Raw genomic sequence first — 16,631 nt, forward strand, 5'->3', positions numbered from 1 at the left:
AGTTTTCGGTGGTATGTGCTGAAAAAAAATGCACCTACTCGGTAGCCTGTACTCTTTTTTCGAGCCTGGTACTCTAGTTGCAGTGGCTACAACAACAGAGATGGGTCTTGTGAGTGGGAAGTTTTCCATTGCTTAAAACATGGCCGCTGATGAAAGTGTAGACAAGTATGTTGATCTAGTGTGCAAAACCCAAAACAACTGGAAAATAGCCTGCACTTTGCTGCCATCCGTGTAAAGCTTGTCAAAACATCCACCTTAAAGTAGCTGGCACAGTGCCGGCCACCTGCACTTTTGACTTTTCTAGTGTGGCCGACTGAGCGCCGGGCTGAAGCAAATGGGTTAATACATTATCCTCACCTCCGACTATTTTTAATAAAGGCATTGCAAATTCGTTGCACTGCATAGCAGATGCCAAGGCTTTTAAAAGCGTGCAAAGGTGTTAATGCCTTGTGTTGTATCTGTAATCTGCTATCACAGTGATCATTCTGTTCATATTTTCTTGAAAGAATCCAGGCAAAACAGTACTCCCTTCTGCCACTATAAAGATGCCTGCATGCAGGCAATAAAAGGCATTGCAATGCACCTAATTTCTGCCTCAAGTCTCTCCTGTGCCATTGCCGAGAAAATTTGTTTGCTGCAATAGGCGAGAGGGAAGAGGAGCAATGTGGCTCCTCATCATTTGTTTGGATAGCAGGAGAGAATTATTTTTGTGGGTAGAAGGTGCTTGAGCATGTGGCTACTTTCTGTTTTCCTGTAGCACTTGTAGCATATAATTGCTCCTTGCTTTCGTTCCTTTATTTGTTTTTTTTTCTTTCTTTTCATTTTAGGTGCAGTCTCTTGCAACATGTGATGTTTCAAGAGACTGCATATGCTCTTTCCAAACATCAAAAGCAGTTCTTCCAGGGCAGTAGGATATGCACTCCTGCAACACTGGGGAGAAACTGTTGGGTGTATTTTCTTTTGGGTCTACTTTTTTAGAACGCTTGAACATGTTGCTCTAGAACTAAAGTGGGGAATGTATTTTTTGTCAGACTGGGAGTTATCCTTGAGAACTGCACATATGACAAGTGTAAGAACAACCATACTGACAAGGACAAGCACAGACTCATCATTTTGACATTTCATTTGAATTATAGTGAGTCTGCGCTCGTCCTTGTCATTGTCTCGAACTGTGCAGTTTTCTAGAATGCAACCACACCAATTTGGCCAGCTGTCTATACTTCTGATGACAGGTACTGCTTCAGTATGCTCAGTGTATAATGCTCTAGCACAATGCCGCAGCACTGTCTTGTGCTCAACTGGGTATTCGTGATTCCTTGGTGGGAGAACAACAGTGGGCTCACCCCATAGTGTGATGCTGTAACTCTGGTGCTGTGCAGGCAGGCCATGTGACAGGTGACCGGGTGTGGCGCATGCCCCTGTTTGAGCTGTACCACAAGCAGATGACCAAGACCACCGTTGCAGACATCAACAACATCTCCAAGCAGGCCGGAGCGGGAGGTTCCTGTGTAGCCGCAGCTTTCCTCAAGGTCTGTTCCTTTTAAAACGTAGCTTTTTGTATTTGTCTATTTTTTGCACAGGTCAGCACACTCGCTCACGAGTAGACTGACTCGTACTTGCTACAGACTCACTTCACAGGCGTAAGAATTAGTGAGTGGCGAAGGGTGTCAGCGGACGTGAGTGCGAATGGGAGTGAGTGCAGGTCAATGCCAGTGTCAATGAAAGTCGGTCGTGTGTATGTGTGGGTGCTGGTAAGTGTGAATGGAAGCGACTATGAACATGAGTGACTGTTGGTTAGCATCACTAGAAACATGAGTGACTAGGAAAGAGAGTGAGTGCACATCAGTAAGAGTGAGCACGTAGCCCACAGAAATAATAGTAGTGAGTGAGTGACTATCCCCAACTGTAGAGCAAGTTGCTTGTTCACATCGTCCTTAAGAAGATGAAAATATATAAATTACAGCATTTCTTATTATACAATAAACCTCGATATAATGATGTATGTAAAATTTCAATTTGCTTCATTAATGGAAATTTTGTTATATTGAAATTTAATGTTTTATGCAAATAAACACAGGCGCCGACGGATTTTTCTTACATGGAAGGGGCCGCAAAATTTTCCGCATTATCAGGCACTCGGAAAAAGACTAGTTTTGATGAGAAATAAAATTACTTTCGAACATTAGAGCTGCCTACAAAAGATACAGTTTCATGCTGTGTGGACGATATCTTCAAATTGGTGGTATGAAACGAAGCCAGCCACACTTTCACGTCCACTCCTGCCCCGTGACTGTTGGTGTTGCCCGCAGTGGGACAACGTTATCATGAAAAGTGCCGGCAGTAGAGAGCAAATGCTTCGTCTGCCTCTCACTTCAACGTGCCTTTAAAACACGATATTACCCAACTTCCAGCACTAAACGCACGGGAAGACATGATGGCGCACCATCTCGGTACGGGCTCCTTAAGTCAGTCACGCTGCGATAGCCATGTGCAGCCACGGCTGGGCTAGAAAAGGAGGCATGCGCCAACCTACCCCCCACTCCCCACCCCTCCCCACTTGCGCTTGAGGTGAAGGTATCACAGCCGCCATCTTGCGTGTAGTTCAGATTCTCCCACCAGACGACGCCACTCGGTCATGTTTGGAAAAAGGGGGGGAAATCTGCTCTTCGCTGTCACAGCATGCTTCGATATGACCCTGTTGCTCCCTCGAGGCCCCCTTCTTTTCAGAAGTTTTGCCCGGTACCATTGTTGTTTTGTTCCTGCATGTGGTGGCCTTCTCCCCACTGATACTTTCAGCAATGACTCGGTCGAACCTTTCGTTATGTAAAATGGCCAGTGCTGATGATGGTGGCTATTAGTGGTTCGTCACTGCCACTGTTGACGTGGCTGTCATGTGAGTGCGGACCGCTGCTTCGAACGCTGTCTCGGCAGATGGCCTGAAGACCAGTGCTCGCGCAGAACCTTGAGTGACGTTGATTGTCAACTAGTTTTGTTATTTTTTCTGCCTAGTGTGTTGTATTTTTTTTCTGAATTTTTTTTTGCATTCTGCAAAGTATGGGCCCGCTAAACAAAGGTTCTAGGGCTTGAAATGATAAATATAGCTTTGTACTTATAAACAGATAAATAGATAAATAAAAGAAAGGGAAGGAAATTGCTAAGGACCGCAGTAACTGTCTAGCGCAGTCTGCTGGCGCCTGAGCACTGGTGCTAATAAGTGGTTCGTTATGAGAAAAGGAAAGGTTGGCACAATCTTCTGTAGCCCTTGAGGGAGCATGGCTCAGCACCAAGAACAGTGGTCAGCAGTGTAGGAGAGGGGGTGGTAAAGGTTTGTAGAAATTGTAGAGTAAAAATGAAATATTTACAACACAGCGACTAAGTAAAAAGAAAGAAAGACAATTCATTTATGGAGTGACTTTCTCAAGAAAGTCTGTCACTGTCCCCATACACCTGCACTGTTAGGTTGCGTGAAACAGCCGGGTGGCAAGGCCAGACTGCTCGAAGAAGCCGCAGTGATTTTGTAAGCTACCCCGGACCATGTGCATGTGCATAGAAATTAGAGTTGTATGCACTGCTGACACCAGTTTTGTTTCGACCACATGACCTGATGCCTAATTTCCTACATTCAGAAGCCCCCCAGCAAGGTCGTTTCCATTACTTCTGTGCTAACAATACGCAGAGCCCCTTTTACGCACCTTGCAGAGTGTCGAAAAGGGTGCTTTTTATATACATTCGCGACGGAAGGGCTTTGTGTGTAGCCGACTAAAGCACTAGCCTCATGCATCCCAAAAACTGATGCCGTTTGTGTAAGGGGCCCCGCATTCTTTTTTTTTTCTTTCATGCTGTTTGCAAACTGCATGAATATAAATGGGGATTAGAGTGGCGAACAAATGTTCTTAGGCCATCGGCCATGTTTTGGTGTAAGAGTGTTGCCTCCTGGAATCGCCGAAGCTAAGCAGCATTGATCTGAGCTAGTACATGAGAGGGAGACCACTTCCAGGTATGCCATGATAAGTCCGCCTGCCGTGGTATCATTCAAATGTTCACCTTGTGCGATATAGTTATGGAAACGGCGGCGAGGGATGTCCCTCGCCGCCGTTCCTCATCACCAAATTAATTCCTCATCACCAAAAATACATCAAAAGCTAAAGGAAGATGAGCAGACGCTATCCACACAAAGGTCAAGGTGAGCGGACAGACGCAGCCAGCGGAAAGCGCCCCTACTCTCTTAGGACGTTGCCTTTGCCCCCTTTCGGAAGACGTCGGGTTGCCTATTGTCCCACGAGCCGACCGAACGGTTTTTGGTACTCGTTGGCGTGTTGAAGATGAACAAAGCCCTTGCAGTGCTTGTCAACAGTATTTGCAGTGCTCGGGCGCCAGAATACAGATGTGATAAATAGCTGAGATATTTCGGTCTGTACGGCCCGACCACCTATTGGAAATCTGGTGTTTCAAAACTTTACTGGGCATTGGAACACGTGATATTCGGTTTGTTGCGCACGGCTTGGAATGCTACAGGTCACGCATCCATCCGCACTTTTCGAGCCTTTATTCCCCTGACTGAAGAGTCTTAGAAATAAAGGTTCGCCCATTCTTCGCTGCTAATCCTGTTGGACAACCGGAGTCGCTTAGAATAATGCCAACACAGTACTCTGCCAAACACATCACACTTCATCGCATGGGGAAAGCAAGTTTCCAGATATCATCGTACGAGCCTGGGAACTAGGATACAGTAAACTAGGAGGAGGCGAGGTCAAGTACTGTGTGGTTTTCAGAAATGCTTTTGCAGTCACCTGTAAACAAAAGTGAGCACCCACGAAATTTCTGGCATCTTACTTTATCTGCACTTCTCCTGGGCACCATGGCACAGTAGCCTGACCTGCTGGCTAGCTGGCATGTACTCATGATGGACAATGCACGGCGCTTGCTTTCTTTCTTTTCTGAGCTACCGTAGGACCAGCTTGAAGGCGTGGTTGCATACACGCGTGCTTGTAGGTATGTGGGGTACGCGTGGCGACTAGACTGAGCCAAACACCACTCAAATCTGGAGAAAGAATCCACCCGCATTTTGCTCGCTTTGTAATGTTTAGTGGCGCCACATTTGACAAATGTTAGAACTGACCTGAAACAGCTTGATATTTTTTTGCCCAGATGGTGCCACCATCAAAATACGTATGGAAGATTTATTATTTATTGGAAATCTTTTGTGTCAAGCACTGCTTAGTAAAACTGGCGAGTGCTAGTAATTACAAGACACTGTATGGCTCTATTAATGTGGAGCACCCATTGTGAATTAGCATGTACTTGAAAAATAACGTCAATTTGCACGGACCTGGCTAGCAGAAAAATTTTCTAAATTCACTGCTCCCCTGTAGATTCCCCAATAAACGTAAGACAATTTTCTCTTCATACAATTCGAGAGAAGGGCTTGCTACTTGATTATTGAAAATTTCAAAGTTCCAGCTTGAATAGTTTTGTCGCTTCTTCGGTAATGCGTGACCAACTATAGCGATAAATTGCTAATTTCAAGTAATAATAACTCATGAACTGTTCATCAGAACAAAAAACAACTGTGCATATATGATAAGTACACAGTAACCTAGAAAACCAGTAAATATTGTTCTGCGTTGAAAAGGGAAAAAGGTATTAATTCATAAACATCTATTCTATTGCCCATTTTCATTGGAGCCTATATAAATTTCTAATTGATTTAGACGCAATATCTCTTCATAGAAACCTTGCATAACATTTCATTTAAAGGCCCAGCAAACTTCATTTTCTTATGTTGAACAATTTTGCCGGAAACGCAATACAATGGAGGCTAGTACAGCAAAAGCTCAGTTTATGGCTCCTACTGTTTTCATTGTCGTTAGGTAATGCTTCATGCTAGGCGATAATACTAGGTGTCATTGGAAAGTGCAGACAGTAAGCTTTCTAATGCAGTATGGTTCACATCTGTCCAATGCACGCAGAAAGCACAGTGCGTCTGCGAACGTCTAAAATAAGGAGCGCGTGCCGCCGCAGTGGGACCGCCACCTTAACCACACCGCAAGCTCACTACCCTCACCCCTTTTCCCTTGCTCACGCGTGAAGATGGCACTCATGAAGCCACCATCCTTGTTGGCTCACCCTCGCACGCTTTCACTCGCACCCAAAGCACACGGTGTGCGGGGCGTAATAGGATCTTCTCTACTTTATGTGGAGCGTGGAACTGTTATGCTTCGGCGGTCGCTCTCGGTCACAGGGCGCACGATTTGAGAGGCGCGTTAGCAAGCAGCCGTGTCTAATTCAACCATTCGTCGATCTGCGTCCACGGAAGTTTCCATTTATTGCCTCGGTATGTCTTCACAACGGCAGTGAAATTTCGTTATATTGAACTCGTGTATAAAGATACTTTGTTATATAGAGGTTCAAAATGTGTGGTGTTCTATGGACAAAAAGTTAAAACAAGTTAAATACCTCGTAATAACGAAATTGACAAATTCCCGAAAAACTTTGTTATAAAGCGGATTTCGTTATATGCAGGTTCGACACGCAAATTCGAAAAAGAAATGCTTACCGTATTTACTCGATTCTAATGCGCCCTCGATTGTAACGCGCATCCATTTTCCGTGACCAAAAGAGAGGAAAAAAAATCCTTCGCAGTACCGCGCACCTCATGTTTTCATGCAGAAATACAACTATTGCTCAAGATTTACTCCCAATACACTAAAGTTGCAATGAACAAAAAAGTCCCAGTTTTGCCCGAAAGGCAAAGCATCGATTGCGACAGCAAATTAGCAGACAGCTATACGAAGTAAGGATAGTAGTTTTATCGACCGTATAAACTTGTAAACATTCGCTGTTTAACTAAATTGGTAGACTGGAAAAGGAGAGTGCTGGCTTGGCGGGCTAGGCCAGCTGCAGCAAGCGGCGGGATCAGGTTTGAATCAGGAAGTCGCCGTGAATTCGAGCACGCCAAGCGTGCCGCCGCCGCTTCTCATTCCGTCGCGGCAGAGAAGGTGCTTCCGGTTGTTGCTCATGCAAAAATGACAAAATTTGGGGCGAAATGTCTAGGTTGTCGGCGGGGAAAATTCGTTAATTCGAGAGGGTCTCCCGCTGCCACTTCGTTACGTAGAGGTCTCAAATACATGTGCTTCTATGGAGTAATGGCGGGGAGCAGAAAAACTTCGTTATATCCAGGAATTTGTTATATCGAGGTTCGTTATAAGCAGGTTTGACTGTATATTGAAGTTCATTATATAGAGGTTTAACTGTATAAAGGTATCTATTGGCTTCAGCTGTAGTATTTATCTAATTGGAAGGTTTGCAGATCAGGCTGTCAAAATCAGAAACATTATAGTGGCCCGCATTTCATTTAGGGGATATGAAAATTTGAGCTTGTGTTCATTCAGAAACATAGTCATGTGCAATCTGATGCTTCATTAGGCTCTATACTTTTATCCTCCATTGTGTGTCTTAACTGTACACAGGAGAATGTTGCCCTAACTGTAATCATGCTCGATTTGGTTTAATTTTGGTGCAGCTGAGCAACATTGATGCACACTCCTACACATCAACTATTTCACTTTTAGGGTTTTTTTTATCAAAGAAAGTGTTCTGTGTTGTAATGGAATAGTGCATACAACAGCGGATGTTTGTAAAAAAAGATAATATGAAATATTTCTCCATGCTACGAGGGTGCACATTGAAGCCTCTTGCACTTAGTCATAGTCCGATAAACACTTGGTCAAGATTTACCATGAGTAGCAGATAGGATTCAACAGTTCTTACCATGCCATGTCTAAGTAGCAGATATTTTCTTAACCTATTGAAACAAGACTGATTTGGAAAATGAAAGTGACATTATTTCATAGGGCGTATGTTTTGCTGGCTGCAACAAATTGCTGCATTTTGCAGCTCTCCTGCTGCAAGGTGGTGTTTGCAACACACTGTTGCAGTGTCTTATCCCTGTTTTACTCTATAGTTACAGCACATAAATAATGCAACCATGGATATCAGGTGAAGTGGAGTTGCGGTCTCTTACAGAAAGAAAAAAAAATGTATTATGAATAAAATGTGAAATGATGCCACAAATGAAGGGAAACTGCATATAAAATATAGTGCTTGCAGGGCTTCATTCGTTGTTATTGTTGAACACCGTCATCGTTTGTGCTGTCAAGGACAAGCAGTACTACTTCAGAAAAGCCAGCGACACAATTGAACATGACAAAGCAAAAACTTTGGTGATCCACCGTGCGACTTTGTAGACTAACGCTTACTTGATGGTGCCTGTGCAACAGTGGCAATTGTCTTGCTTAAGGTCACAATTGATATGCCGTAACCACATTAATGCGGCAATGACAGGGTCCTAATTCGGGGAAGAAAAAAAGACTGTCAGCTCGCCGCTCTAGAGTGAAGCAAAATAGCTGTGGGCAGGAGGACAAGTGTGCAAGAGATTAGAGGCAGAGAGATAAGAAAATTACTCGGTAAGTCATTGGCAATGACTGTCAGTGTAGGCAAATAGCCCAAATGAACGAGCAAGTGAGCAGCAGCCTTCCCTCCTGCTTCCTCCAACCCCTCCCAGCAACTCATTTGCCTGAAGGCACGTGCCCTTTCTCTCGCCTTGTTGCGACAAACGAGCTAGCGAGCTAACAAGTGACAGTGCCTTCTTCCCGCCCCTCCCTGCAACTTGGTGGCAGGAGAGCTCACATGGGACGGTCTCCCCCACCCGTCTTCGCATCTAAGTTGCCTGAGAGCACACACCCTCTCCCTTGGTGCGTTTCCTAGCCTCCACTTGCCCAAGTCCGACTACCGTCATATCTACCACAAAAACTGCCGAGAGAGCCAAAGAAAGCTATTAGCTTTAACAAATCGGGGAGCGCAGCATCTGGCTCAGCTGGGTGATCGCTTGCTGCTGGGTGAAAAGTGACGGGAAGAAATGCTATAATGTTGCCTCGGCAACTTGCACGTGTCTTGAAAAAAATATATTGTTTTCCAGAGTGAAGCACAATCCCATGTGCATTACCACAACTGGCAGCACAATTCGTAGTGCCTATCCACTGCAGTGCATGCAGGCATCAGTGCCATGCACAAGGGGGGCTCCCCACATGGTAGCAGTCGCGGTGGTGCCTAGTGGCTGAGCACACTGCAGTTGGAAGTGGCACAGAAAAGGGGGGGAAAAAACTATTATATTCTTGTCATGAAAACAAATATATAACAGGAGGCGCTTTCTGAACCTGCAAATTTCGAAAACTCCCATTCGTGCAAATACGCTATTGTATTTGCGTCATGCTTTCCTTGGCAGTCATGTTCAAAGGAGGTGTTGCAACATAGTGTCTACTCCCTATTCATTTGCTGTTTAACCATATTTGCTGAATTTGCTTTGCCTGTGTCATGCATACTGCTTGTCATGCACCTGTGTAGTGCGTACAGCATTGTGTGCTGATAACTACCAGCACTATCACTGAGGCACAAGAGTGAGATGGAAAGACCAGGCACCTGTTTTTTGGGCTGTGTTGGTATGGTAAAGCTCATGAGGTGGTGTTTTCATATAGACTTATTAGTTTGTAGAGCATAAGCAATTGGTGATAATGCAGTTCTCACGAGCCGTGCTCTTTGATAGCTGTACCAGTGAAGCCTTCGTCCTGGGATAAATGCCATTACCTACAAAAGGCGTGACTCATGTCAATGTAAGAATGCCAGGAGCCAGGCGCCTAGTTTCTATAATGCATGCTCGTACTCTCAACAATACTAGTAGTGCCATTGTTTGTCATCAGACTGCTTAACTAGCATTTAACTCCTTGGTGTTAATATTAACGAATCTGATATCTGTACTTTATCTACGTGTCATATCTATGCTCATTGTCGGTGAGGCTCGGAACCAAGTACACTTGTTCCATATTCGAAAGTAGTGGTGCAGCCTATCTTTCCAAGCTATTGCAGATGCAAATTACTGTTAAATTGTTTGTTGCAAAGATGCCACTGTGTGATAACTTTGTGATAAGGCTTCTGTTAACGTGCATTCAAATATGTTTGATGCATTTGCTGCACAGTAGCCCACTGAGTGTGTCGTAGCGTTGCATCAAAGGGTTGCTTGATTACTTCAAACTCTGCCTCATTCAAACAATTTTTTTTAAAGTCTAGATCAAAGGAGATTCTATTACAGTCATTAACTTTTAGACCTCCTCCTGTATATCATTAGGTGGTAGCATACCTTTCCATTATAAATTTTATTTTGAATCTGGAAAAAAGTTTGATGTAGGCTTTTACAACACATATGGCGTCAGAACTTTTTTGCAGGAATCAGTCGTAGAACATTTGTGTTGTTTGTTTCCCAATGTTTCTCACATCAGCACTCATTGTCTGTCGTTCCAGGAGTTTGTCAAGTGCCCACAATGGGCGCACCTTGACATCGCAGGCGTCATGGAGAATAAGGATGAGGTGTCGTACCTGGGATCAGGCATGGCCGGTATGTGCACAGTAATCAGCAGGGGGGTGTAGCGTGGGGTGCATTCCTACAAAGTGTGTAACGTTATTGCTTTGATTTTTCTGCCACCCAAACTGAATTTCCCAAGAATTGTTTTATTGCTCAAAATTTGCAACTGCATTCTTGGGACGGTAGCGGAATAAAATGTCCATAACAAGCAAACTGTGCTTTGCTTGTTGTATTTGTTCCTTTCCACTACTGTCCTGTCGCACACTAAAGAGAAAAATGAATTTAGCTGTTTTAGTAGGCTGTGCTCCTACAATACCAAGAAGCCAATGAGAGTGGGCTTATTAAGCCAGAAACGATGCAAGAATGATAGAGGTGGCTGTGCCACGTTGAAGTTCCTGCATCAGTTTGCTATGACATCATAGATATTTAAAGCGTCTCTATGGACCTAAAAAGGCAGAAAAAATAGGGTTGAGAAAAAGCACTTACAGAAAAAAAAGAATATAAAAATAGAGGAGGTTGAAAACATTCTCTCTCTCTCTCAATGGACCTACAGCAAAAATGGGATGCACCACTTGTGATCTTGCTGTGCCACACGTGCTTGTGCTAATAATGTTTGCTCCAAGCTGCTGGAAGTTAGCAAATTTTAACAGCTATCAGCAGTGTACTATTATGGTCATATTTATAATTTTTCATTACTAGGGCTGTCACAAGGCATGTGTAGTTAATTTCGATGGGGGCGAAATGCGAAAACACCCGTGTACTTAGATTTAGGTGCACGTTAAAGAACCCCAGGTGGTCAAAATTTCCGGAGTCCCCCACTACGGCGTGCCTCATAATCAGAACTGGTTTTGGCACGTAAAACCCCATAATTTAATTTTTAATTTTAAGGCATGTGTAGTTACTAATTAGAGTTCGCTGGGAGAGGCTGCCATCCTGCAGTTGACATTAAAAAGGTTGATGAATATTATTATTACTCACAGGCTTTTATAGCGTACATTTGTGTTGTTGCATTTTTTTGCTTTCCTTTCTCTCTATGCGTGCTTGTGCATCATTTGGCCACCATCTTTTCTCGCAGGCCGACCAGTGCGCACTCTGGTGGAATTTGTGGAGCGTGTGGCTAAACTGGAGAAGCTTTGACGAGGGCCATTCAACTAGGACGCATGCCTTCCATTCAATCTGCAGGCCACTTGTTGACGTTCTTTATTGCTATAAATGAACTTACAAATAAACGACGTCCTTTTTCACAGTCTATTGCACATTGCTTCAAATATGCCAAATTAAGTTACAGTATGAGGTTTCCCTAACACTTGTCTAGAAAATGGCACAAGTGGGCTCTGATCTAGAGGACGATCAGCAATGAATAAAATGATACCTTAACAACCGGCATTTAATAAGCTTGGCTATATAAGGGGTGATATTAGGCTGTAACAAAGAACATCGTAATTTTATCCTAGTACAATGCAACCCAGAACACTTCCTTGCACCATCTGTATCTTCCTTTCTCCACTACATACCCGAAATCTAGTGGCTCTGGAACATCACCCTCTCTATTGTCTCCTTACGCTGGTAGATATCTGTGCCATCAAGGCTGTTGAAGATTTTGCACTTTCTGAATTCGCTTCTTTTTCTTTGCGGTGCACAGGCTGCCACACAGTGTAATAAAGACTTTATATAAATGTGCACAAGCCAGCTTTGTACAGGAACCACAAAGGTGTCTTGTGGAATGCGACTAGACAGGCTCTGGTCGGGACCAGTTACATCCATTAATAATGCGAAGCATTCTTTGCCTCCATCCTAGCACATTGCGATAGGTAGATAGGTTCCTGTCTTGCCTCACTTTAATAAACAGAAAAGTCGCAGTTTTGCCTGAAAGGCAAAGCATCAATTGCGATAGTAAATAATAGAGAGCTATACGGAGTAAGGATAGTAGGTTGGACACGTAAACTTGGACACGTTCGGTTACTAACTGAATTAACAGGCATGTTGTCAGCTGGAACAACCAAGCATGAGTAGATCACACTTGATGACTGCACACAAACGCTGTCAAAACGCCGTGATCAAGCGCGGCAGCAGCAGCGAGCGAATGTTCGTGCAGTCTATCACTTCAACGGAAACTGAGCGACAAAATCACAGCGCATACAAAGGTAGGAGCCGTGTGTAGACAGCTTTCAAGATACGGTGCGTGCGCAGTTACGTACAAGTAAGTACAAGTCACGGTGTAAGAACATTTAGGTGTTGGCACTGCGCGCGTGGGAGCGTCCAGATTGTGTTTGGCAGCACGCGGGCACAGCGAAGTAGCTCTGCTGCGAGCCGATAGATGGCGCTGCAGACAGCAGTCCCAGCTTAGCGGCGCCGGCAGCTTGACATTGCTCTGCTTGTGCTAAATTTTCGTTCATAGTGGAGTCAATAAAACTCAAATCTCGAAGGAAATCTGTTACTTCAGATTAAAGGATAAGTATACCAGGCTTAATGCTTCGCTAACATGGAGGTTCCTTGTGCGGAGCGTGAATGACGTGAACACGGATCGATCGGGCAGCACTCAAAGCCCACTCAAGTTACGCTCGCGCGCACAATTTGTTTCGTCCTGTCTAGCCGTTCATCCAAGCATAAAAAAATAAAAGCGTTAGCCCACCTGCTACCTCTCTATCAGAAGAAAATAGTAACTGCACCTGAAAATGTTGTATTTCACGCTTATCGCAGCTTCCATTCACACTCGGGAAAACTGTTCAAGCACCATTGCGCGAATTCAGTGTGGCCGCGATATAAATTAAAAAATGAAACGGCACAAGCTTGCGATATGCAACTCACTAGCACAAAGTGGCTGTTCATGGCTAGAACTTATGAGAATGCACATCAGCTATGTAAAAACTTTTTCAAATCGGAATTTATTAGGCGGGACAAAGGGCAGGCAGGCGTCTTACTCATGAAAACCTGAGCAAATGCCTTTTTTTTATTTCAATTTCACTTAACATACACCGTGTATATTACTCATTTGGCTTTCCTCCATTGAGGACTGAGTGCCTCTTGCAAGATCTAAAAAAAGAGGTGACTTTCTTTTTTCTTAAATTGCATATGAGAATATGCCAATGTAAGCATGTTTGACAATGCATGCTACAGCCTGTCCACAAATACATGTACACCCACCATACAATAATCACATATACACTTTTTTGGAAAGACACTATACGAAAAAAAAAATTGTGCATGAAGCAACTCAATAATTTTAATAGAGGATAACCATTCAGAAGCTTTCTCTCTCATACACTCCCACAATGGAAAAATGTTGAACATGCAAGCGTGTACAATACACCGCACGCGCATTGTAAAAAAAAAAGATCAGTAGCCGGGATGGAACAAATTTGAAAATCAGGCACACATCGCACAGAAAACGGCAGTATTATACAGGGTGCACAAAGATTTCAAATTATGCAAATGTCACGTAGCTGGACAGAGCCATAGTATTGTTGCCAACCCTTGGAGATAATCAGATTATCTCCAAGCGACGGCAGACAACACTACCTTGGTTCTGTCCAGCTACGTGACATTTGTATATGTTTTGAATCTTGGCGCATGATAGTTAAACCACCCAGTATAAATATTGTACATGGAGCAAAATTTGCAAACTGCGGTGGCACACAGGAGGTTCTCTCTTCCGCAGCGGCTTTCGAGGTTTATTTAACCGTGTGATGTTCTTTGGACAGTTCGGAAATAAGGTGGGAACCCTTTTGTCGAGCTCCGCGTAATATGCCGTCGATATCGTATCCTCTGAAAAATGGTTGGCGCAGACATGGTCGGTAGGCATTAGAGTTCGGTCTGCCCCCAGATTGGCACGGCGCCACTGCTCTAGACGACCGCCGTCGGACGGCGCTTTGATAAAGGCACACGCTCCGCACAAGTCCGGTATCCAGAATTGCAGTTCGGAACGAAGCACTTTCTAGCCATTTCAAACGCCCCTCAGAAGGCCGCTGCCACCTTTGTCGAGCGCCCGTGGTGACAATACCGAAGCACAAGCTCATGAAACGCACGCGAACAAAAAACCGTGCCTTCAAAACAGCGCGGCCGCACATGCAAGTAGGAAGACGAAGCAGCGGCAGCACGCGCCTTGCCGCCGATGCTGGGACCGCATTCCGCAGCGCCCTCTACGACGGCGCCGACCGAGCTGTAACCGAGGCGAACATAATCTGGACGCGAACGGGCGGCGCTTTCGCGCGCGTTGTGGGGAGAGTGTCAGTACCTCTCGCTTATTCTTACACCGTGGTACAAGTTAGAGCACTGCACGGGCCCGGGCCGGCCCGAAAGCCCGGGCCCGGCCCGGCCCGCGGGCTGGGCCGGGCCGTCCGAATCGTTTTGTCGGCGGGCTCGGGCCGGGCCCGGGCTTAAAGCCGCGGGCCCGGGCTGGGCTCGGGCTTGAAGCCACGGGCCCGGGCCAGACTCGGGCTCGCTCATTGAAGGGCCTAAGTAGGCCTTCGAGCACACGCGATCGTTATGCATTGCATCGTTCAATGCATTCTGTGCCAAGCTGAAGTGACACGTGCAAGATGACTATCATCATCATCATCAGTCTATATTTATGTCCACTGCAGGACGAAGGCCTCTCCATGCGATCTCCAATTAACCTTGTCTTGCGCTAGCTGATTCCAATTTGCGCCTGCGAATTTCCTTACTTCATCACCCCACCTAGTTTTCTGTCGTCCTGGACTGCGCTTCCCTTTTCTTGGTATCCATTCTGTAGCTCTAATGGTCCATCGGTTATCCATCCTACGCATTACATGGCCTGCCCAGCTCCATTTTTTCCGCTCAATGTCAATTAGAATTATCGGCTATCCCCGTTTGTTCTCAGATCCACACCGCTCTTTTGACTGTATATCTTATCAGATGACTATATCTTATCAAAGAAAATAGTAAAACAGATGAAGTTCTCATTTTTAATAGCGGAGCTGTTTCAGCCGGGCCAAATGTGTCCGCTGAATCCAAAAATGTGGGCCGATCCTGGCAGCAGTGCAGAAAGGGTCCAAGCGCAATGGCACATACACCTGTGAACTAGCGAAGCTGAGCCTGGATAAGTCTAGCTAAGAATAGTGGGGACTAATTGCCTATCGATAGGCAATTGATAGCCAATCAACAGCTAGTTGATAATCGATCAATAATCAATAAATTCCTGAAAATGCTTGGGATGACTTGGTAGTGCTTAGCCTAGCCCAAATACGTGGCCAATACCTTACGATAGCCAATCGGCAGCCAATCAATACGTAATCGATAATGGATCAATAATAAATAAATTCCGATAACTTGGCAGTGCTTAGCCTATCCCAAATACGTGACCAATATCTTGCAATAGACAATCAATAGCGAATCAATAGCTAATCGATAATCAATAATAAATAAATTCCGGGAAATGCTGGGGATGACTTGGTAGTGCTTAGTCTAGTCCGAAAGCCAGGACTAGCTAGGTGCCCATCATCTCCGCTGTCTCTTTAGCATTGCGCAGCCAGTGCAAGCTACGCTAATTAGTTTTTTTCCTTTTCCGCAAAAACGAACATTGTTTCCGCGTAAGGAAAAATAAATTATACAAAGAACCACTCCTCAAACCATTTCCATGTTACCGCTTTTGCGATCGCACTATTAGAGAGTAATAGTTGAGCGGCTCAGCGGGCCAGCGGGCCCAGCGATGGAGCGGAGGGGACAGCGGAGCGCAAGATGAAAAGAAGAGTAATAGCTGAGCGACGCCCCGCTCGTTTCAGCGGATAGTACTGCTGCGCCATCTGTTGAACAAGGTTGAATTACTCTCGATCAAGCAGAGACTTTGCTGCGTTACCTGCCGAATAAAATTGAAGTTACTGCGAAAAGAATATTATTTGAAATATTAAAAAAAGAAAAGAAATATTATGCGAAAAGAACGTTCGCGTTCGCTGCCGCTTCTTGAAAACGCTCGCACGCTCGTCCGCTGCGCACGCTCCGCTGAAGAGACGAAATGAGCGGGCGAGCGGCGCGCTCCGTGAACACGCTGGATGTCCCAGCGGGCCGCGCATGCGCAGTTGGCGTCTCCGCTCATTCGCTGGGCCCGCTGGCCCACTGAGCCGCTCAACTATTACTCTCTATTACCAGTGTCGATAATGTGGCATTATTTTAGCGCTAAGGCCAGTTACTTTTTGCTTCAATGCATAAAACAGCGTTTTCCTCAAAAAGTTAATTGGAACGCCCATGAATTTTGTCGGGC

General features: G+C 45.0%; 1 protein-coding gene across 6 annotated transcripts in view; it reads left to right on the forward strand.

Annotated features, from left to right (window-relative positions):
* LOC119458485 (cytosol aminopeptidase-like) overlaps positions 1-11,663 on the forward strand; it is a 210,912-nt gene extending 199,249 nt beyond the window's left edge. For all 6 annotated transcript variants that reach the window (XM_049671262.1, XM_049671259.1, XM_049671258.1 and 3 more), the window contains exons 13-15: positions 1,380-1,529; positions 10,354-10,447; positions 11,490-11,663. In XM_049671262.1, coding sequence (XP_049527219.1) covers positions 1,380-1,529; positions 10,354-10,447; positions 11,490-11,551 — 306 coding nt within the window. In that variant the 3' untranslated portion in view covers positions 11,552-11,663. The remainder of the gene's footprint in view (positions 1-1,379; positions 1,530-10,353; positions 10,448-11,489) is intronic.
* The last annotated feature ends 4,968 nt before the right edge of the window (positions 11,664-16,631 follow it).

Source organism: Dermacentor silvarum, chromosome 7, assembly GCF_013339745.2.
Source record: "Dermacentor silvarum isolate Dsil-2018 chromosome 7, BIME_Dsil_1.4, whole genome shotgun sequence".
NCBI lineage: Eukaryota > Metazoa > Arthropoda > Arachnida > Ixodida > Ixodidae > Dermacentor > Dermacentor silvarum.